The 22,643-nt window shown below is 39.7% G+C and overlaps 1 protein-coding gene across 1 annotated transcript; it reads right to left on the bottom strand.

Annotated features, from left to right (window-relative positions):
• Positions 1 to 11,621: 11,621 nt before the first annotated feature.
• BCL2L15 (BCL2 like 15) lies at positions 11,622 to 18,382 on the bottom strand. The gene is made up of 4 exons (XM_036923397.2): positions 17,770 to 18,382; positions 17,351 to 17,472; positions 14,551 to 14,775; positions 11,622 to 13,917 (listed from the first exon to the last, which is right to left on the bottom strand). The coding sequence occupies exons 1-4, from the start codon at positions 17,894 to 17,896 to the stop codon at positions 13,900 to 13,902; spliced, it is 492 nt and encodes a 163-aa protein (XP_036779292.2). The 5' UTR covers positions 17,897 to 18,382; the 3' UTR covers positions 11,622 to 13,899.
• Positions 18,383 to 22,643: the final 4,261 nt, after the last annotated feature.

The raw sequence follows: 22,643 nt of genomic DNA, 5'->3' as shown, positions 1-22,643 counted from the left end.
TGTGAGAACAACCAAAAATCAGTATATAACCTCTATTTGAGGACAAAAGTTCAATAAATAATGTTAACAAAATTAGTCTGGAATAATCCTGAAGAAAACTGGGAAATGTGCTGTTAGAACTTCCGCTATTTAAAATATTAGCAATTCTTTCTGTTTTGCAACATTTCTCAAATTCCCTTTAGGAAATCATATTCTGAACACCATTAGGCTGCATCTACTTTATTTAACTTTACAACAGGAAAGTAAAGATAATTGAGATATCTTGCTTATAGACAAGTGAAGCCAATAAAGAATTTCAGTCCCAATCCACACAAAATGACTATAATTCTTCAACAATATTTGTTGAGAATAAGATAGTCTCAAATTATTCCCACCTAGAGAGAATTTCTTATTGCTCTAAATAATGCAATATTTAATTTGGCTCTTCTAAAACACATAAAATATGGGAGAAATTTTAAAAACACAAAATTCCAAGTTCACAATAATTAAAGTCATGTAAAAGTATGTACATGGTTAAATGAAGGCTAAAATATGCAAATAAAGAATCAGTTGTGTAAGTGCTGGGATTAAGGATGCTTTTTAAACTTCTTCTTTTAAAATTACTGTATCTTTTTTTTAAAGAAGAAAACCCCCCACAAAAATCCATTGATTTGTTCAACAAATGTTGGTTATATAATGGTGAACAAGCCAGAATATGGTGAAAAACACCTTTGACCAGTTAATAAAGCATTTCAGAAATAAAGATATAGACATAATTACTGATAAAGATTAGAATATCTCAAACTACCTTGCTTATTTGCAGAGTAGAAAAGCATAACCCTAAAAGGAAAATGATTTTTTTTTGTTTGGACAAATATGAGAAAAACAATTTCATAGTCTCTCCATCCCCTTAGTGTCTTTACATTCATCAAAACCAGAACTTTACTAATTAATAAGCAAAAAGATACCTAATAAAATAAAATTCAAATCCATTTGCCCCAAGCACATATTTCAGAACAATCTCTAACTTTATTCTCTTCTTAGGGAGGCGTAAGATGGAGAGAGATATGAGATAAGAAAGATAATTTGCTTAGAGGACCTCCAGAGTCTTTTTGCCAAAATATATGGATCTGAAAATACTGTAGTGTCTTAACAGAGCTGCAGATCTTTTTTAAAAAGCAAGCAGCAATTTTTAGGAGTCCATTCTATTCTAAAACCAAAAGATACAGAAACATCATGAAACAACCAAACCTCAAAAACCCACTTAGCTCAAGGCCATTTCCTGAGCAGACCACTCAAGCAAGCAAAAAACAAACTGAAGGAGAAAACAAAAACCTTCAGTTTTCTTTTTAACAAATCTAAGCTCATACTTAATTTTTCACACTTACTTCTACAGGTACTGGAGGGTAATAGGAGCCTAAAGCTTTCTGATGAAGATTCTGATGACTCATTTGTATCTTGTGGGAAGATCAAGAGCTGAGGACGCAAACAAGTCATGCAGCAAAGATTGGCAAATGCCCACAAGAAATTAAGAATTTATGATGAAACACTTGAACTGGTCTGGCATAAACCCTAAGTGAACACAACAATTCCATGCAGTAGAAGACCCATAAACACTTTGTCAGAACCATCAAGGGTGAGGTCTAGTGGAAGGTAAAGTTGAGAATGAGCACCTGCCGAGAAGGGACAAAGGCACATCCCCCTGCTGCCTCCTGTGGCTCCTGAGTTTGTTCAGAAGGAAGACAGCAACAGAGAGGAGTGCTGATCACACCATCACTGCGCCAACAAAAGAGGAGTGTGCCGGTTTCAAGGTAAACATCAGTGTCATGGAGGTTGGGATTTAGATGACAAAAAGCTTTAACCAAAGAGAATGTCAGGGGCGATTATGAGGACAAGATAAACTAGTCAATAGGAAGAACACTCAGGTTTCTCAGAATACCCTTCTCTCTATGAGGAGACGTGTTGTATCCTGGGAGAGCCACTTACCAATCTTTGCTTCAGTTTCATGACTCCTGCCTTTCCCCACATCCCAGGCTCATTGATTTGACATGGGCTATGTGTGTATTATCTGTGAAACACTCAGTCCTTGGTAAGCATCCTCTTGGTCACCAAGGCCTATCGGTCCTTCCTCCTCTATGCCATTTAGATTCAACCTGTCTTTTCCATTCCCACATTAACCACCATTCCTGTTTTCACATCTGTATTTCTGCAGCAACAAGCTCTGAGTTATCTTCCTATCCATACATCTTCCATTCTACCCTCTCCTGGTAAACAAGACTGGGTGAAAGTTCTGAAAAGTCCACCTTCATGTGGAAGAACCAAAGTACAATGAGTCCAGATTCCTCAGCTTGTCACCAAGCCCATCCCCTTCAAGCACCCCCGCCCATCCTATCCAATACATCACCCATGGACATTGTTCAGTCAGTGCTACTTCTTTTGCTACTTCTCACCTTCCCTCCTAATTCTCACCAAGATGAGAATAAAGCCGTAAAGCCTATTACTCTTTTCTTCAAAAATCCTGCCCCCAACTCATCATCTTGACAGTATCTTAGCCTAAATCCTTTCAGTAGAAATCTTTGTATTCAACTGTATGAGTTTTCTTAGTTTCTTCATATGTTCCTTGTCTTCCATAAGTTTATTTAACATGGAGTTTATTCAAAGAAACATAAAATGTCCCCTGAAGTTTGAAGTTTATCAAAGGCAATGATAGTGCCTTCTGTGCATTTGTATAACCCACAGTGCTTAACATGGTCTTGATCAAACCTGAAATAGGCCTACCATGATAAAGTATGCTATGTAGGATGGTTAGGCATCACTGAGAGGGTCCTTCTGACTTGGTTATTCACTGCATCAATTAACTCCAGGTCTCTTGCCTGGCATAATCTATGCTTCCTCTGGTTAGGCACTTTCACTATGCCAGGAGCAGGTGGGCCTTCCCTATGGGAGGTTCAGGAATCTGGCAAAGAGTACTTCCTTGAATGCTGCTGCCCAAGCAGCCTGGCTTTCTTATGCCAGGAATGGTGCCCCACCAAGGCAAGGAGTCCAATCCCGAAGGACTGCAGTGGCCAGCAGAAAAATGACCTCCTTTCTCTCTGCAATAGATCAATTTCTTCTCTTATAAATGGATGCAGAGGAGGCTTATAAAACACTCTGAAGGAAGCTTGTTTTCTTTGCTCATATTTTCACATCACCAACAGCAGGAAAGTTCCCTACCCATTTTCTAATCTGCTTCTATCACTACAGCATTCCAGGACCTCATCGAGTGCTTCAATTCACCTGCTCAGAACTTGCCACATGTCACCTGGGAATCATACTCTTTTTACTTTCAGAAACACAATGCCAGAGAAGCAAAGGTCTACTAATAATTTGCAATTGACATAGTTTACTTTTTTTTTTTTTAAGAGTCAGGACTCTTGGTGAGGCTTGGCATCTTGTTCAAAACATAATCAGACTTGGAGATTCTCAAGATGGCGGTGTGAGAAGGGTGGCGGAAATATCCTCCCAAAATGATATATATTTTGAAAATACAGCAGATACAACTATTCCTAAAAAAGTGACCAGAAGATACAGTACACGAGCCAGCTACATCTGCGAGAGACCAACATCTCACAGAAAAGGGTAGTATACAAAGGTGTGATCCAACAGGACCCGAGCACTCCCCTCACCCCAGCTAATCAGCAGAAGGAAGGGAATCAAAGTGGGGAGGGAGTGGAACCACAGGACTGCTAAATAACCAGCCCTGGTGGTCGGCACAGACTGGGCTTAATTTTGTGCCGACACACATTGTATGGTGCACAGACACACATTGTATGGTGCACTGGATATTGGAGGAGCAGAAAAGCAAGGTCCAAGATTGAGACTGGAAACAGGTTCCCACAGCCGGCCGCCCTGGGACAAAAGAAAAGCAGGTGCTTTAAAAGTCTTAAAGGGACAAGGGTTTAACAGGTGGACAAAATTGTTCTGGCACACTCAGCCCAGCAGGCTGGGAATTTTAAGGAACTTCAGGCATCCTAACTCCATGGGTGGCAACGCAGCTCCAAAGCCCCTTGTGGTGATAAGCACCCTGCTGTTCCTTCCTCCCCACTGGCACTGCAAGCAAACTGGCTGACCCACCATTGCTGCAGAACATCCGGGGAGCAGCCCCACCTATAGCAACCACACAGCTTAACACAAAGGCTTCTCCCTGCATGTGGTTGACCAGTATGGACAGCGGAGACAGGTGCAGTCCGAGAAGCACGAAGGGGCTCCATTTACTTGGCAGAACACACACCGCTCACCTGTGACCCCTGCCAGATACCTAGGCCATCACAAGGGCCACCCTGCCCATGGCAGCTCATGGGATTAACCCAGAGGCTGCTCCCTGTGTGCGGTTAACTGGCAAAGACAGTGGAGACAGGTGAGGTGACCAGCAAGCAGGAGGAGACTTTGTTCTCCCAGCTGACACAAGCGCCACTCACCAGCGACCACTCCCATCTCATGAAAAGGCAGAAGAAGCTTGTTCAGTCCAAAATCCCTCAAACACCAGAGAGAGGGTTTGGTGATACTGAAATCACCAATCTTCCTGAAAAAGAATTTAAAATAAAAGTCATAAGCATGCTGATGGAGCTACAGAGGAATATTCAAGAGCTAAAGGATGAATTCAGGAGGGAAATAACAGAAATGAAACAAACAATGAAAGGATTTAAGAGCAGACTGCATGAGGTGGAAGAGACTACTAGTGGAATAGAAATCAGAGAAGAGGATCACAGAGAAGCTGAGGGAGAGATAAAAGGATCTCTAGAAATGAAATAATATTAAAAGAACTATGTGACCAATCCAAACAGAACAATATCTGCATTATAGGGGTACCAGAAGAAGAAGAGAGAGAAAAAGGGATAGAAAGTGTCTTTGAAGAAATAATTGCTAAAAACTTTGCCAAACTGGGGGAGGAAATAGTCTCTCAGACCATGGATGTCCACAGATCTCCCAACACAAAGGACCCAAGGAAGACAACACCAAGACATATAATAATTAAAATGGCAAAGAACAAAGACAAGGACAGAGTATTAAAAGCAGAGAGAGAAAAAAGTTCACCTACAAAGGAAAACCCATCAGGTTATCATCAGACTTCTCAGCAGAAACTTTAGAGGCCAGAAGGGAATGGCATGGTATATTCAAGGCAATGAAAAAGAAGGGCCTCGAACCAAGAATACTGTGTCCAGTAATATTATCATTTAAATTTGAAGAAGGAATTAAACAATTTCCAGATAAGCAAAAGTTGAGGGAATTTGCCTCCCACAAACCATCTCTACAATGTATTTTAAAGGGACTCCTCTAGATGGAAGAATGCCTAAGGCTAAATAGCTTTCACCAGGGAAAATAAAACCACAGTAAAGAAAGCAGACCAACAGATACTAACTATATGCAAAATAAAATCAGCTATCCACAAAATGATTCAAGGGAAAAACAAAGCATACAGAATAAAACACCTAACATATAACGAGTGGAGGAGAAAGAAAATGAAGGGAGAGAAATAAACATCAGACTGTTTATAATAATGTAATAATTGCGTTAAGTTAAACAATTAGATAGTAAAGAAGCTGCCTTTGAACCTTTGGTAAACATGAATCCAAAGCCTGCAATGGCAATAAGTACATATATACTGATAATCACCTTAAATGTAAATGGACTGAAAGCACCAATCAAAAGACATAAAACTAAGCTGGTGGACAGTGACTGAAATGGGGTTTGTGGGAGGGGGGCGGTACGTGGTGAAGGGTGAAGCCTAGTAAACATAATGTTCATCATGTAATTATAGATTACTGATACCAAAAAAAAAAAGACATAGAGTATGGATAAAAAAAGCAAGACCCATGCATATGATGTCTACAAGAGACTCACTTCAAATCCAAAGACATACACAGACTGAAAGTAAAGGGATGGAAAAAGATATTTCATGCGACTAATAGAGAGAAAAAAGCAGAAGTTGCAGTACTTGTATCAGACAAAATAGACTTCAAAACAATAGAAAGTCACAAAAGACAAAGAAGGACATTTTATAATAATAAAGGGGTCAGTCCAACAAGAGGATATAACCATTATAAATATCTATGCACCCAACACAGGAGCACCTACATATGTCAAACAAATACTAACAGAATTAAAGGAGGAAATAGAATGCAATGCATTCATTTTAGGAGACTTCAACACACCACTCCAAAGGACAGATCAACCAGGCAGAAAATAAGTAAGGACACAGAGGCACTGAACAACACATTAAAGCAGATGGACTTAATAGACATATACAGAACTCTACACCCAAAAGCAGCAGATAAATGTTCTTCTCAAGTGCACATGAAACATTTTCCAAAATATACCACATACTAGGCCACAAGAAGAGTCTCAGTAAATTCAAAAAGATTGAAATTCTACCAACCAACTTCTCAGACCACAAGGTAAAAAACTAGAAATAAATTGTACAAAGAAAACAAAAAGGCTCACAAACAAATGGAGGCTTAACAACATGCTCCTAAATAATCAATGGATCAAGGACCAAATTAAAACAGAGATCAAACAATATATGAAGACAAATGAAAACAACAGCACAACACCCCAATTTCTGTGGGATGCAGCAAAGGCAGTTCTAACAGGAAAGTATAAAGCAATCCGGGCCTATTTAAAGACAGAAGAACAATCCCAAATGAATAGTCTAAAGTCACAATTATTGAAACTCGAAAAAGAAGAACAAATGAGGCCCAAAGTCAGCAGAAGGGGGAATATAATAAACATCAGAGAAGAAATAAATAAAATTGAGAAGAAAAACAATAGAAAAAAGTAATAAAACCAAGAGCTGGTTCTTTGAGAAAATAAACAAAATAGATAAACCTCTAACCAGACTTATTAAGAAAAAAAGAGAAACTACACACATTAACAGAATCAGAAATGAGAAATGAAAAATCACTACAGACCCCACAGAAATACAAAAAATTATTAGACAATACTATGAAAATCTACATGCTAACAAACTGGATAACCTGGAAGAAATGGACAACTTTCTAGAAAAATACAACATTCTAAGAATGATCCAGGAAGAAACCGAAAATCTGAATAAACCAATACCAGCAATGAAATTGAATCGGTAATTAAAAACTACCCAGCAACAAAACCCCCAGACAAGATGGATTCACCACTGAATTTTATCAGACATTTAGAGAAGATATAATACCCATTCTCCTTAAAGTTTTCCAAAAAAAGAAGAGGAGGGAATACTTCAAAACTCATTCTATGAAGCCAGCATCACTCTCATACCAAAACCAGGTAAAGACACCACAAAAAAGAAAACTGCAGACCAATATCACTGATGAATATAGATGCAAAAATACACAAAATATTAGCAAACCAAATTCAAAAATACATCAAGAGGATCATACACCATGATCAAGTGAGATTCATCTCAGGGATGTAAGGATGGTACAATATTTGAAAATCCATCAACATCATCTACTACATCAACAAAAAGGACAAAAACCACATTATCATCTCCATAGATGCTGAAAAAGCATTTGACAAAATTCAACATCCATTCATGATAAAAACTCTCAACAAAATGGGCATAGAGGGCAAGTACCTCAACATAATAAAGGCCATACATGACAAAACCACAGCCAACATCATACTTAACAGAGAGAAGCTGAAAGCTTTTCCTCTAATATCAGGGACAAGAAAGGGATCCCCACTCTCCCCACTTTTATTCAACATAGTACTGGAGGTCCTAGCCACAGCAATCAGACAAAACAAAGAAATAAAAGGCATTCAGATTGGTAAAGAAGAAGTCAAACTGTCACTATTTGTAGATGACATGATATTGTACATAAAAAACCCTAAAGACTCCACTCCAAAACTACTAGAACTAATATCGGAATTCAACAAAGTTGCAGGATACAAAATTAATACAGAGAAATCTGTTGCTTTCCTATACTAATGATGAGCTAGCAGAAAGAGAAATCAGGAAAACATTTCCATTCACAATTGCATCAAAAAGAATAAAATACCTAGGAATAAACCTAACCAATGAAGTGAAAGACCTATACCCTGAAAACTACAAGACACTCAGGAAAAATTAAAGAGGACACTAACAAATGGAAACTCATCCCATCCTCTTGCCTAGGAAGAATTAATATCGTCAAAATGTCCATCCAGCCTAAAGCAATCTACAGATTCAATGCAATCCTTATCAAAACACCAACAGAATTCTTCAATGAACTGGAACAAATAGTTTTAAAATTCATATGGAACCACAAAAGACTCCGAATAGCCAAAGCAATCCTGAGAAGGAAGAATAAAGCAAGGGGGATTTCGCTTCCCAATTTCGAGCTCTACTACAAAGCCAAAGTAATTAAGACAATTTGGTACTGGCACAAGAATAGATCCATAGACCAGTGGTACACAATAGAGATGCCAGATTTTAACCCAAACATATATGGTCAATTAATATACAATAAAGGAGCCATGGATATACAATGAGGAAACGACAGCCTTTTCAACAGCTGGTGTTGGCAAAACTAGACAGCTACATGTAAGAGAATGAAACTGGATCATTGTCTAACCCCAAACACAAAAGTAAATTTGAAATGGATCAAAGACCTGAACATAAGTCATGAAACCATAAAAGTCATAGAAAAAAACATAGGCAAAAATCTCTTGGACATAAACATGGAGCAACTTCTTCATGAACATATCTCCCTGGGCAAGGGAAACAAAAGTAAAAATGAACAAGTGGGACTATATCAAGCTGAAAGGCTTCTGTACAGCAAAGGACACCATCAATAGAACAAAAAGGTATCCTACAGTATGGGAGAATATATTCATAAATGACAGATCCAATAAAGAGTTGACTTCCAAAATATATAAAGAGCTCACACACCTCAACAAACAAAAAGTAAATAAGCCAATTAAAAAATGGGCAGAGGAGCTGAACAGACACTTCTCCAAAGAAGAAATTCAGATGGCTAACAGGCACATGAAAAGGTGCCCCACATCCCTAATCATCAGAGAAGTGCAAATTAAAATCATAATGAGATTTCACCTCACACCAGTTAGGATGGCCAACATCCAAAAGACAAACAACAACAAATGTTGGCAAGGATGTGGAGAAAGGGGAACCCTCCTACACAGCTGGTGGGAATGTAAACTAGTTCAACCATTGTGGAAAGCAGTATGGAGGTTCCTCAAAAAACTCAAAACAGAAATACCATTTAACCCAGGAATTCCACTCCTAGGAATTTACCCTAAGAATGCAGCAGCCCAGTTTGACAAAGACATATGCACTGCTATGTTTATCACAGCACTATTTACGATAGCAAAGAAATGGAAGCACCCTAAGTGTCCATCAGTATATGAATGAATAAAGAAGATGTGGTACATATACACAATGGAATATTATTCAGCCATAGGAAGAAAACAAATCCTACCATTTGCAACAACATGGATGGAGCTAGAGGGTATTATGCTCAATGAAATAAGCCAGGCGGAGAAAGACAAGTACCAAATTATTGCACTCATATGTGGAGTATAAGAACAAAGAAAAAACTGAAGGAGCAAAACAGCAGCAGATTCACAGAACCCAAGAATGAACTAACAGTTACCAAAGGGAAAGGGACTGGGGAGGATGGGTGGGAAGGGTGGGAAGGGAGGAATAAGGGGGGAAAGAAAGGGGGCATTAAGATTAGCATGTGTAATATTGGGGGAGGCACGGGGAGGGCTGTGCAACACAAAGAAGACAAGTAGTGATTCTATAGCATCTTACTACGCTGATGGACAGTGACTGTAATGGGGTTTGTGGGGGGGGACTTGGTGAAGGGGGGAGTCTAGTAAACATAATATTCCTCATGTAGTTGTACATTAATGACACCAAAATAAAAATTTTTTTAATTTAAAAAATGAACAAGTGGGACTATATCAAGCTGAAAGCTTCTGTACAGGAAAGGACACCATCAATATAACAAAAAGACATCCTACAGTATGGGAGAATATATTCATAAATGACACATCTGATAAAGGGTTGACATCCAAAGTATATAGAGCTCACACACCTCAACAAACAAAAAGCAAATAATCCAATTAAAAATTGGGCAGAGGATCTGAACAGACGCTTCTCCAAAGAAGAAATTCAGATGGCCAACGGGCACATGAAAAGATGCTCCACATCCCTAGCCATCAGAGAAATGAGATATCACCTCACAGCTGTTAGGATGGCCACCATCCAAAAGACAAACAACAAATGTTGGCGAAGATGTGAAGAAAGGGGCACCCTCCTACATTGCTGGTGGGAATGTAAATTAGTTCAACCGTTGTGGAAAGCAGTATGGAGGTTCCTCAAAAAACTCAAAATAGAAATACCATTTGACCCAGGAGTTCCACTCCTAGGAATTTGCCCTAAGAATGCAGCAGCCCAGTTTGAAAAAGACATATGCACCCCTATGTTTATCGCAGCACTATTTACAATAGCCGAGAAATGGAAGCAACCTAAGTGTCCATCAGTAGATGAATGGATAAAGAAGAGGTGGTACATATACACAATGGAATATTATTCAGCCATAAGAACAAAACAAATCCTACCATTTGCAACAACATGGATGGAGCTAGAGGGTATTATGCTCAGTGAAATAAGCCAGGTGGAGAAAGACAAGTATCGAATGATTTCCCTCATCTGTGGAGTATAAGAACAAAGCAAAAACTGAAGGAACAAAACAGCAGCAGATTCACAGAACCCCAGAATGGACTAACAGTTACCAAAGGGAAAAGGATTGGGGAGAATGGGTGGGATGGGCGGAAGGGGGAAAAAGGGGCATTATGATTAGCACACATAATGTAGGGGGGGCACGGGGAGGGCTGTACAACACAGAGAAGACAAGTACTGATTCGATAGCATCTTACTATGCTGATGGACAGTGACTGTAATGAGGCAGACTTGATAATGGGGTAGTCTAGTAACCATAATGTTGCTCATGTAATTGTACATTAATGATTAAAAAAAAAAAAGATTGTCTTGCCTTTGTGAGAGACAGAGTTAATGGAGAGAAAAAAGTCAAGCGAGAACTTTGTGAACTCCAAAATCACAGGGGCTCCAAATCACAGGTGCAGTGCTTAAAATATTCCAGGCCTGGGCTAAGCCCTTTACAAAGTATATTATGTCATTTATTCCTCATGATCCTATAAATTAGTTAAGTCAATCTTATGAATTATTTATGAATAAATTAAGTTAAAATCATCTCTATTTTATGATGGAGGAACTAAGGCCCAAAGGAATTGGATTACTTGCCCAATATCACATGATTAGTCTATGGTGAAACTAAGTTGCTAAAATTGGGCAATCCAAATGCATTCTTCATCTCCGGGCTAGTGTCTTCTTCCCACAGCCCAATCACCTCAGCTCTCCTAGGATAGGGTGGCCTAGCAACAGACACAACACCAGTCCAGAGCTGCTTTACCCATTTGCCTGGTTCAATCCCCCAGGGTACGAGATGCTCAATCTCAAGAAACTGCAGTGTACTTGGAGCTAGATTCAAATTTTGTTGCATTATGGGCAATGTAGGGTAAAAGAGAGAGCTGCTAGAGCTAAGAGGGAAAAGAAAAGAGAAAGACGAGGCTGCTGGCCTCTGACATTTATCAGTCAATTCTTTTTTTAATAGCTTTATTGAGATATAATTGACAGATAACATTTTATAAGTTTAAGGTATACTAGTTAACAATTTGATATGTATACATATGTTGAAATGATTACCACTGTAAGGTTAACACATCCATTACTTCATATAAATACACAATTTTGTGTGTGTCTGGTAAGAACTTTAAAAATGTACTCTCTCAGCAACTTTCAAATACACAGTGCAACATTATTAACTACAGTCACCATGTTGCACAGTATATCCCCAAAACTTTTTCATCTTTATACCCTTTGACCATCTTCACTTATTTCCCTTACTCCCCTCCCCCTGTCCTTGGCACCCACCGATGTGTTCTCTGTTTCTACATCATTCAGTTTAGATTGCACTTGCTGAGAATTAGTTCAAATGTGTAGACAGAAGAATTTTATTTCAAGAACAAAACAGCATTAGTCAAAGTGAAAACAGTGATTTCGCCTAAGAGGTCAAATACCACAAAATTCACCAAGTTAAGTTTATAATAATGTAAGTGATAAAGGACTATATTAAGTGTCTTAAATTGGTAGCAAAAAAGCTAATTTGTACTAAAGATAAATATGAAACTTCATTTCTGGATTACTAGCCTATTGTGATTTATCCAAGAATAGAGGAAATAGCATAACTTGGAAAAGTATCAGCAGCACTACATCTTTATTTCTATGCATTTAAAGGAGCCAGAGGGCTGGCTGGCTAAAGGGAGAGGATGTGGTTAGCTTTGCTAAACTTCAGTCAAAACCATTAATGCCTTTCTTCAAAAATAGATACAGCATTGCTTTTTCTTCTCAACAATCAGCTAAGTAGTATGGTTTTGGGGCTTATGGAAGAAAAAATATACTTGATGATTACTTACTGATCTATAAGATTTTTAAGGACTATTATTGAGACACAGAAGCCATAGAAACCGTATGCTTTGATTCCATTACTTTCAGTCACCTGTGGTAGGCCCAGGGACATGTATATTATCCTTTACTGACTACTCAGGAGTTGCAGAGCTCTCTAATTTGCTGAAGGTGCCAGAGAAAGTGTGGGCCAGGCAAGAACTAACAAACACTCTCAGACTAGTTCTGAAAAAAAGAGTTACCCTAACTACAATTGTGTTTGATAGGAATTATCAGGATTGTAACAGAGTTTAAATTATTCAGGGAGAAATCTTAATTTAGCTTTAAAGTGGGGGATCTGCAAACTTCTGTAAAGGGTCATATGGTGAATAATTTGAGCTTCATGGGCTAAAAGGTGTCTGCCATAACTACTCAGTTCTGCCACTACAGTGCCAAAACAGTTATGGACAATACGTAAACAAGTGAGTGTAGCTGTGTTCCAATCAAACTATTTATAAGAAAGTGGCAGCCCAGGTTTGGCCAACTCCTGCTGTAAAGTGATGGTTCTCAAGCTCTAAATGTGTGTCAGAATCACCTGTGGAAATTGTTATAAAGGTAGGATCCTAGGCCCCAGCCCACTCCTACAGAATCAGAATCTCTTAAGGATGGAGCCTGAAAATCAGCAATTTGTAAGGTTCACAAGTTGTATGTGAACCACTCTTTGAAAAACAATTTGATACACAACTAGCTTCACCTAAGCTAGGATGGCCCAACTGTCCTCAGTGTGGGCAGGACCTCCCATATCCTGTGTGGCAGTAAAAAATGAAGTAACTGTTTTCTTTGGCCTTTCTAGTACAAAGGCAGATGGACAAACTGCTATTTTTTGCTTTTGACCTTGAAAATGCCTAAAATAATTCTTCTTAAGTGAAATTAACAGGAAATTTGGGTTATGGATTTGAAAGAAAATCCTCAACTTAGAATGATAAGATTTCCCAACCATAAATTTCCCTGAAATCCTTTAGATTACAGAATTAGTAGACAAGACCCTAAGCAAAGGGTAGGATTAAACCCTAAGGAATAGTTGACTGTGTGCTCCCTTTTCCCCAAAATAGCTCCAGCAAATTCCTTGTTGCCTAGAAGTCCACTACTAGCAAGTCATTCCTTCGTGTTTGGAGATCTTTGCTTCAACAGAACCTCAGTAAAACTCACGTAAAAACAGAAAATAGAAAATCTCTATAGATCTCTGGGAGCTTCTCCCAGCTTTTAACAATCAGTAGAAACCAAATTATTCAACAAAGTTCAGTTCTGTCCAAAAGAAAGTGGTTTTCTGTTTGGTTGACTGTTTTAATTGCTGGAAATCAATCACCTGACCAGTCAAAAAGGCAGTGATGTTCAGGCTGGGAAACAGCTCTACCTCCTCTTCAGCTCCCAAGATTTTCCTAGGAAAGACAATGAATAGGCAAAGGGATGGTCTTCAGGAACTTCCTAAAGAAACCAGGAAAGATCTGCAGATACCTCCAGGGAATGCAGCTCTTATGAAGGCTTCTGTTGATCCTAGACCTGAAGGGGAGTGCTCAATGGGAGCAGACAGTCTAATGATTACTAAGACCTGGCTTAGAATGCCCCCTCGAGTTATCACTACAGCAAATGACACCAATTGTTTTTTGTTAAATAATAGTAACATGATTCTGAATGTCCTCAATACATACCCAAAGATCCTAGGAAAAAAGACCCAGAAGTTAACCAGGGAACAGCAGGAAGCCAGGTTGAGATTGAACTCCACCACCAATCTGCTTGACAGGTGATTATGTGTAAGAGGTGGAAATTAGCTTTACAGAGTTAGCAGTCAGTATCTCAGGCAGCATGGTTCTTGAGTCCAACTCTCACAGGTTGGGCTTCTGACTGCTCCCCTTTTCCATGACAAAAAAATCCTGCCGTTTTCAGGAAAGTAGGGAGGTCTGTTTTCCTGCTTGGTTTCCAATTTACAGAAAGAATCATGAATTGAAGTCTCAGGTATTAGTACAAAAACAGTGAAAGTGCCTAGCAAATTCAGGGACCCCCAACATACTTACCCAACCTCCCTGGCCCTGGATGAACTCCCGGAGGGCACTGTTCTCATTGATCATATTTGTCATGGGGAGAGCCACCTGTCTTGCCATTTTAGGAGCCATGCGGGCCACGTATTCAAGAAGTTTCACTGACACGGCCAGAAAGGCTCTCTCATAAACTAAACTGGAATCCTGAGCACACCAGGCCTGGCTGAGAGATTTTACTGTGTCCTGAAGTATAGCTCCTGCCTGGGGAGAAACATAGGATCAGTGGAGTGTCACTAAAATAGTACAAGAGGATACAGGGGCAGGGATCTAGCAAAGTAAGCATTTCCCAGAGCAGCAAGTGGTTCTATCTAAGGGTTGTAATTTTAGGGAGTAGATGGATAAACTTTTCTCATTTTATTATATTTTCATTTATTGTACCAGGTATTAGAAAAAATAAAAGTTTCATCAAACCCATGATTTCAGATATTGTTGCTTAGGATGAACAAAATGATTTAAAGAAAAGCAAAATGACTTAAAAGAAAAATATTAAGTATCTAATAGTATAGCCGGTCAAATTATAAAGGTATTGCTTGAATGACAAGTCTGGGAAAGTAGAAAAATAGATGAGATTTCCCCCTTCTTCTTTCCTTCTCAAAATATTTGGTCAAAAAGCTTTTAGCTGGGGCCAAGCAAGATCTATTTGTGATGTAGTGTAAGTGGGTCCACTACTCAAAGCAGGGGTGTCAAAAGTCCAAACAAGCTGAGAGGGGCATCTAAGTGAGAGCACCAAGTTTGGTTTCCAAGTATCATTTCCTATTTAAAAAAACCAGAGCTCCCTGGAGAATGGCTGATTTCAGGCAGGGGGTTAGAGACTATAAAATAATCTGTCAGAAATTAAAGAAGTACTCAGAGAATGAGGACATGCCAAAAAAACACAGCCTAGATTGAAAGGACTCCCACTGGCCAAAGCCGGGACAATTTGAGCATCCAAATAAATGATAGTAATAGATTATAACCCACTGAATAAAGCAGGAAATCATGAATCCATTGTAATATAGTAAATAAATAAATAGTTGGACATGTCAATGAGATATGGGATATGGGATATTCGCTTGGTTTCAAAGTATCTCTGTACAAAACCCTAATTAATTACAAAGGAGACAAGATTGACTTTATGTTGGAGAAGACTTGCCAACACCATCTTACTTGATTAAATAACACCAAATTGAAATCTGTGCCAGTTGAAGGATGCAGTGAGAAGAACACAGCAACATTTCTGTGATATTCCTACTGAAGGGACATACTCTGAATCTACTGAAGAGGAAACATTAAACAAATCCAACTCATGGTGGGACATTCTACAAAATAACTGTAGGTCCACAATCTTCAAGTGTCAAGTCTGTGAAAATCAAGTAAACACAGAGAAACTATTCCAGACTGAAGGAGACTAAAAAGACATGACAACTAAATGCACTATCTGACTTTGGCCCAGGTCTTTTTGCTGTAAGTGACCTCACTAGGATAACTGACAAAACTTGAATGGGATCTGCTGAGGATGAGATAATGATGTTAATTTCAATGCTAATTTCTTGGTTTTTATGCTTAGATTGTAGTTATGTAAGAGAATGTCCTTGTTTGAAGGAAATATAAAAGTATTAAGGGTGAAGGAACATCATGTCAGCTATTTATCCACATGATTCAAGAGGGAAATTCTTTACAACATATACAACTTTTCTATGAGTTTGATGCTGTTTGAAAAAATCTTTAATTAAAAAAAAAGTAGATTCAGCTATCAGCTACCTAGGAAACAGTGCAAGCAATTGGGTAGTAATCCAGTTCCGTCCTAATAGGCACACCACCCAAACTGTATTCAGTAGGCAGAATAAAGCATAATGGTTAAGAGCATGGTTCTGGAATGAGTCTTGGTTCAAATCCTAACTTCAACACTTACTGGAATAAACTAATTATTTGTTTCCCTATCCCTCAGTTTCCTTATCTGCGTAAATGGTTATCAAGTCAGAAAACAATTATTGAGGGCCTATTGTATATCAGATAGTGTTCTAAGTTATGTGAATACAGCAGTGAACAAAAGAGGTTTTATACGTTTGCTCTCACAGTGTTATATGAAGATGAGGAGAGGAAGTGCTATGGATAATAGTTTCTACAATACCTCATAGAGTGGTATAAAGATTAAATGACAAGTATAAAACATTTAGAATACTGTCTAGCACATTGTAAATGATGAGTTAATATTAGATGTCATTACTGATATTAATCAGCAACATCTTCTTGCATACTGTCTATGATCTCCAAGTCCAATATAGAATACAAGTGCTGCTGCTAGTAATCAGCATTCTGTTGAAAGGGCAGACACCCCAATAGTGGGTGTTGTAAGTACTTATGCTTCCTTGCATCAGACTTGTTAACTGTCTATCCTTCCTGTATATAATTTCATTTCTGGACCTTGGGGGAGAAAAAATGCAGCTCTCAGCAAAACAAACATTAAAACAGGTACATAAAAGAATAAAGTGCTTTAATAAGAATAAAATGCTAAGGATATGCTCTATGCCACTAAGCACAGCTCTGATGAAAAAAATGGCAACAATCTAAGGTTGGTAGGCTGATGCCAAAGGCTTTCCATGTCAGTAGCTGTTAGGTTTGATTGACTCCTAAAGAATTGGCAATTGGAGGGTTCCTGCTGTATTTCCTTAACTAATATACGTTCTCAAATCTTTCACAGAACATTTCTAGCCATAGTTATTAGAAGTAGTCTGAAAGGGCATTTGAAATAGAAAAAATAGCAGTAAACACTAGAAAGGAGTAGTAGAAACTTGACCTGTCCCCGAATGGCTCCTGCAATGACGTTTTTGGCTGAAGTTTCCACTTCTGCGTTGAACTGGTCACCCAACATCCGAAGGCGTCCAACAATTATGGCCACGTCAAAAGAGCCAGCCTCTCCTAAGACAGAGGGAACACATTTACATTTGTCAAAATGCTTGAAGGGGTAGCAAATCCTGGGAATTTGGGCACTGAAGAAAGTTCTTTCTCATTCTCTTCCAAGAACATCTTCAATGTTCTGTCCTGTCAACATTAGTAGTCAGAAAATGTCCCTTTACTGAGAATATCTTTCCCTTCCATGAAGACTTCAGGTATTGCTGAAAACTTAGAGTTTGCCTTTTGAATCTTAAGAGGAAATAAGAAAGCACACTCAGATTCTCTTACTGACCTGCAGTCACCACCTCAGGCCAGCCTTACCTGAATCTGTTTCATCTACACAATGTAGGTCTCGGTTAGCAACCTGCAATGTGGTGCCTAAGAAGTCTTCGAGTAGAAAGTCCACAATGCATTCTGTTTGCTCCTCAAAAGTTCGGGGGTGATTCATGTTAGATGTTTGCTGCTGAGTTTTGCTTTTCCACAAAACAAGCAGTTTTCAGCTCAGCAGAAAGTCAAAATCACTGGTAAACCAGCAGGTATTATCTACCTTGTTTAAAGCTTTCTAATGGGATATGTAGTCCTGGAGACTTTCCAACAACCTTTCTTCAACAGTAGCTATTCAGAATAGGGGTATAAGATAAATTCTAGCCAAAATAAGCAGGCAACAAGAGGCAACAAAGGGCCAGGCAGTTTATTTGAGCGCAATTCCCAGGTGATATTCCCCCGTCTGGCTATCACAGGCCGGGGAAGTCACACCCAGCAGGGCAGGCAGCGAGTTTTTAAAGAAGGTAGGGGAAGGCAGAGCTTAGATTTACAGCAGCGCGAGGATTGGCTAGCCTAAGGCACATTTTTCAGGTTGGGAGGGTGCAGCAGCTGGGGACTTTGGCACGTCATCAGTGTCCAACGTGCTCACCCCTCCCCCCAGTGCCTTCAACCTTACAAGGGGAACTTCTCTGAAGAGTTTACCCACCCAGAACTGGGGAGATGTGTTGAAGACTTTCAGTTCCTTATCTCAGAACCACACCCTATCCAGTACCTAAGATTAATGAGTAACTTTTATAGTTCGCCATTCTAGAACTGAGGAAGAGCCTCTTGGGTAATTTCATTAAGAAATACTTCCTGTTAAATTCTCTGTGTGATGTAATTTAAAGGAAGGTTTTGAAGTTAATAACAAGCATTCAACTCCTGATTAGGGCATTTATTTGCCATAATCATAATTGATTATTTACTGAGTACCTATGTGTAAGGTACTATACTTGCCACTACAAATAACACAGAATAATGACACACAGTTCCGGAGCTCACACTTCAGCATGAATGACAGATTTACATGACTAATTGAGACAGGGACCGTGGGTGTAGTCAGGGTCCAGTGAGGGCCTCCGGGAAAAGCAGGGCGGAATATTTACAGTCAGAGCAATGTAACAATGGGCAAAGAAGTCCCCATTGAAACTGTTAGGCATTATGCAAAGTCAAGGTCACACTAATTCTCTACAGAAAGATACCTAAGAATATAGACATCTTCCCTGAGATCAGTTAAAGGTCAAAAGGCCAGAAGCAACTTGGCCTGGAATGTTTGAGTGTTCTGCAAGGGTATCAATATAACCCGTGACTCCGTTGTTAGCCCTAGCAATCAGACTATGACCCAGCCCACCTTGAGGACAGGGCAGGTGATGCAAGTCCACACCCCTAAGTTTTTTTCATGTTCTCAAAAAATCCTCAACTGCCTATAAAACCCCCTAGACAACATACCACAGGAGCTCTATTCTCTCACTTTATTTCTAAATAAAAGCCTGTAGCTTGCTCTCCTACCTTGATTGTTTGTGAAGCTCATTCTTTGGCTCTGCAAACAAGAACCCTGGCATCATCTTTGGGGGCTCGTCCGGGATCACTTCGGAGATGAGTATCGGCATCCAAGCCTGCCTCTTCTTTTGCTGTCCTTATAGAAGGAAGCCGTCTGTGGCACACAAAATTGGGCGCTTGTCAGCCACTTAAATGGGACTAGGCTAGCTGCCGATCTCAAAGTCTCAAGCGACAGGTTTCCCTGCGTCTCCCTCAGTGGATCCCCTGTCTCCCTTGGGAGCTGGGAATGTCAGCTGAGTGGAGGCCAGGATTCCCTTTCAGAGGTATCTCCTCGGATGCAAGGGACTGAGGAAAGCTGTGGGCAACTGCGAGAGTCTAGGCTGAGGCTGCACTTCAGCGGCTTCTCAAAGGCCCGCGTGTCTGGAATCAGACCCCGACAGCCCAACTGGGTATCCGTGAAGAGCGCCTCTCTGTCTCTGTCTCTGACTTCCAACCTGCTTCTTCAAGCCGCCCTGGCCTCTGAGTGAGGCAGGAGGCGTTCCTAACTCTCTCCTAACTTCATCAATCTCACGGAACCTGATGCTCACCTCTGCAAGGTAGGAGACCTACGCTTCGCTCTTATTCCTAACTAAATGCTGTACTTTTTATCTCATAAAAATGTGTCTGGGCACCCGTTAGCCACTTAAAAGACTATTAGCGTCGGCTACCAGTCTTAAATCTTGGGTGAAAGGTTTCCCAGCGTCTGCCGCTCCTTGATCCCCCTGCCTCCAGACGGACGGGAATGTCGGGGAGTGGCTGAGCCAATTTCCTACTTTCCTATCCTAATCTGTGGACTCCGAGGGCAGACCGGACTAGTAGACAGTGGTCCTTGGATCTCGGCTCCGGCTGATTGATCCGATGGCGCTGAGTGAACCTCCAGCTGGGCTGCTACCTATGCAAGAGTCGCAGATGACCCCCCACCTCTTGTCTCAGTGATCAGATTTGTTATAGTGGGTGACTGGCGAGATAATTTCCAGGCAGTGGCAGAAACTGGTGTTTGAGTATAGCCCCCACGCCATAAATGTCCGTGGCAGCCCCTGAATTTTATTTCTGGCCTTAGCAAAAAGTTCCCTTGCTCTCCATTCAAAGCAGTCCTCTTAGGCCTGCGCCACTTTCTCCTGCATAATGTAAATGAGTCTGTAAAGTAATCAAGCTGAAACCTTAGACCAACATGTAAATGGCTCTATTCTGTTGATCTCCTTTCCTTAGAAGCAGTCATCCTGGGGCTAGGCATTTCCTTTTCTGCAGACCCGGGAAAGCAAAACAGGCTTGTGACTTAGATCAGGGCTCTGGCAGCAAGTCACACAGTCCCTGCAGTTATCAGACAGGCTGGGAGCGCTCAAAGAAAGCTCATGCAGAGAAAACTAGAGAAACTCCCAAAAGGCGTAAAGTAGCAGCACACTGGTAAGGTCCCACTAAATCCAGAGCTCCGAGGCGACTCTTGCTTAGTGGGAAGGCAAGAGGGGAATCAAGGCAAGGTGCAGGCCATGCTGGTAAGGAGTGGTTAAATCCAGTAGGCCAGGCAGAGGGGGTGATTGACCACTGTCACCTAAGCTCCAAGGTGAAGGGACGCCTCATAGAGAAAGAGGCTGATCAGGTGCTAGACACCTGTCTTTCTCTCTATCTTTCAGATGGGAGCATCCTCTCTTCAAGGTTAAAGCCAGACACGCCTCTGGCATGCATTCTGAAGAACTGGGAGCAATTTTGATCCCCAGACCCTGAAAAAAGTGCCTTATCTTCTTCACACAAGCCTAGCCTCAATACAAACTCCCTAATGGAGAGGCTTGGCCCCTGAGAGAAGTATGCAATATAACAAGGTTATGCAGCTAAATTTATTTTAATGCAAGGAAGGAAAATAGTCAAAAGTCTCATGAACTACTACAATGTGGAACTAGTTTTGTAAATTATTTTGGTAGAAATCTATTCTACTTATTGGGTTCATTATCTTCAAAAATTGAGAGGTTTTTAAACTGGACTCCCTGAAACAGAAGAAATGTATCTTCTGCAATACAGCCTGACTTTAAACGACTGGAGCTAGAATTGTGCTTGCATTTCATTTCCAGCCCCCTGGACACAGAGTCACTATCAGTTCAGAGCCTTCATCGGCCCTGTTAGTCTGGGGCCATCTAAACCTTAACCCGGTTACATAAACTGCTCGCCTGTAGAGTGTATTCTTGAAAACTGAGATACTTTTAGTCAAATAAGCTAAAAGGAAAGGCAATTAGATATCAGTAACTCAAGTCTCTGTGTCAGTTTATCTGTCTCTGTGTATATGTTCTTTTTATGAAGAGTGTTGCTAACTGTAGTCATTATGTCTCAGTCTGTATGTTTGTGTGTCTAAGCGTGTAGATGAAAGATTTTTCTTTCTCCGGATGGTATAACAAAATTGGTTTAAAGACAAGCACTTGTGAAAATTGGGCATTCTAAAACTTCCAGAAAATTCTAATGGAAAATATTAAGCATTAATGCTAATTCAAGTTGAACTGAAACGGACATGTCCTTATGGTTATCAGCTGCCTAAGTTTCCCTAAAGTCATTTAAGTTCATGTTACCTGCTAAATCTTTCAAGAATAAAATGCTTAGAGGCTTGACTTTGTCTAATATTCAGTAAAGGTTTTCTAAGTAGTCTAGCATAGTTGTTAAGAATGAGTAAACTAAATGTAGCAAGTGAACTTCTTAATAATTGTTACAGTGTGTATATCTACCTACAGCCTGAGAATCTTTGTGGTAACCTAAAACCTTAAAGTTTTGCTAAGTTAAGAAGATATACTTTGTGCTTAGTGAGAAATTGTGTTGTAAAGCTCATGGTTACAGAAATTATAAAATGTTCATAAATTTGTCAATCTAAAGAATGCTAGTGAAACAGTTTACAATAGCCTGCTTCTCAGTGTTTACTAAAAATTAAGGTACCTAATGGTTTTAAGTTCTAATTAAAACTACTTAAAGTAATAAGGAAAACATTTCTGCATGCTAAAGAATGTATCTTTTGACGAAAGAACGTAACTGTTCTAAAGTACAGTTGTTTATTTAGAGGGAGAACTCTAAATAAAAAGAAGGTTGTAGAAAGTTTTGGACGAATTTAATATGCTCATGCTATATAAAATTAAAGCAAATGAGTCTTGGTATCAAGTACACAGCAAAATTAGAATTTTGTTTTCAGTTAAAAAGACAAAGTTTTCTTAACCGTTAGTCTGCTCTTAATATTGAAAGATTACAAAGGGTTCTCTGTTTTATCAAAGCAGTTTCTCATGCTTAAAGTCTCAGTGAGTTGTCAGAGTGTTTAAGAAAATGAGATCTTAATATTGAAAGGACTAAAAGCTGAACCTTGCTAACAACTGTGTGACCTTCTTTAT

The sequence above is a fragment of the Manis pentadactyla genome, chromosome 4 (assembly GCF_030020395.1).
Source record: "Manis pentadactyla isolate mManPen7 chromosome 4, mManPen7.hap1, whole genome shotgun sequence".
Taxonomy (NCBI): Eukaryota; Metazoa; Chordata; class Mammalia; order Pholidota; family Manidae; genus Manis; species Manis pentadactyla.
The sequence above is the reverse complement of the archived record's forward strand: the minus strand, read 5'-3'. Positions and strand labels throughout refer to the sequence as shown.

What these genes read in the sequence shown, in the direction of transcription:
- BCL2L15 (XM_036923397.2), bottom strand. Translation starts at nt 17,896, where the DNA reads ATGAATCACCCCCGAACTTTTGAGGAGCAAACAGAATGCATTGTGGAC. An exon ending in TGTAGATGAAACAGATTCAG is followed by an intron (nt 17,473 to 17,769) that starts GTAAGGCTGGCC and finishes CCTCTGTCTTAG; the next exon opens with GAGAGGCTGGCTCTTTTGAC. An exon ending in CAGGAGCCATTCGGGGACAG is followed by an intron (nt 14,776 to 17,350) that starts GTCAAGTTTCTA and finishes GTTTCTCCCCAG; the next exon opens with GCAGGAGCTATACTTCAGGA.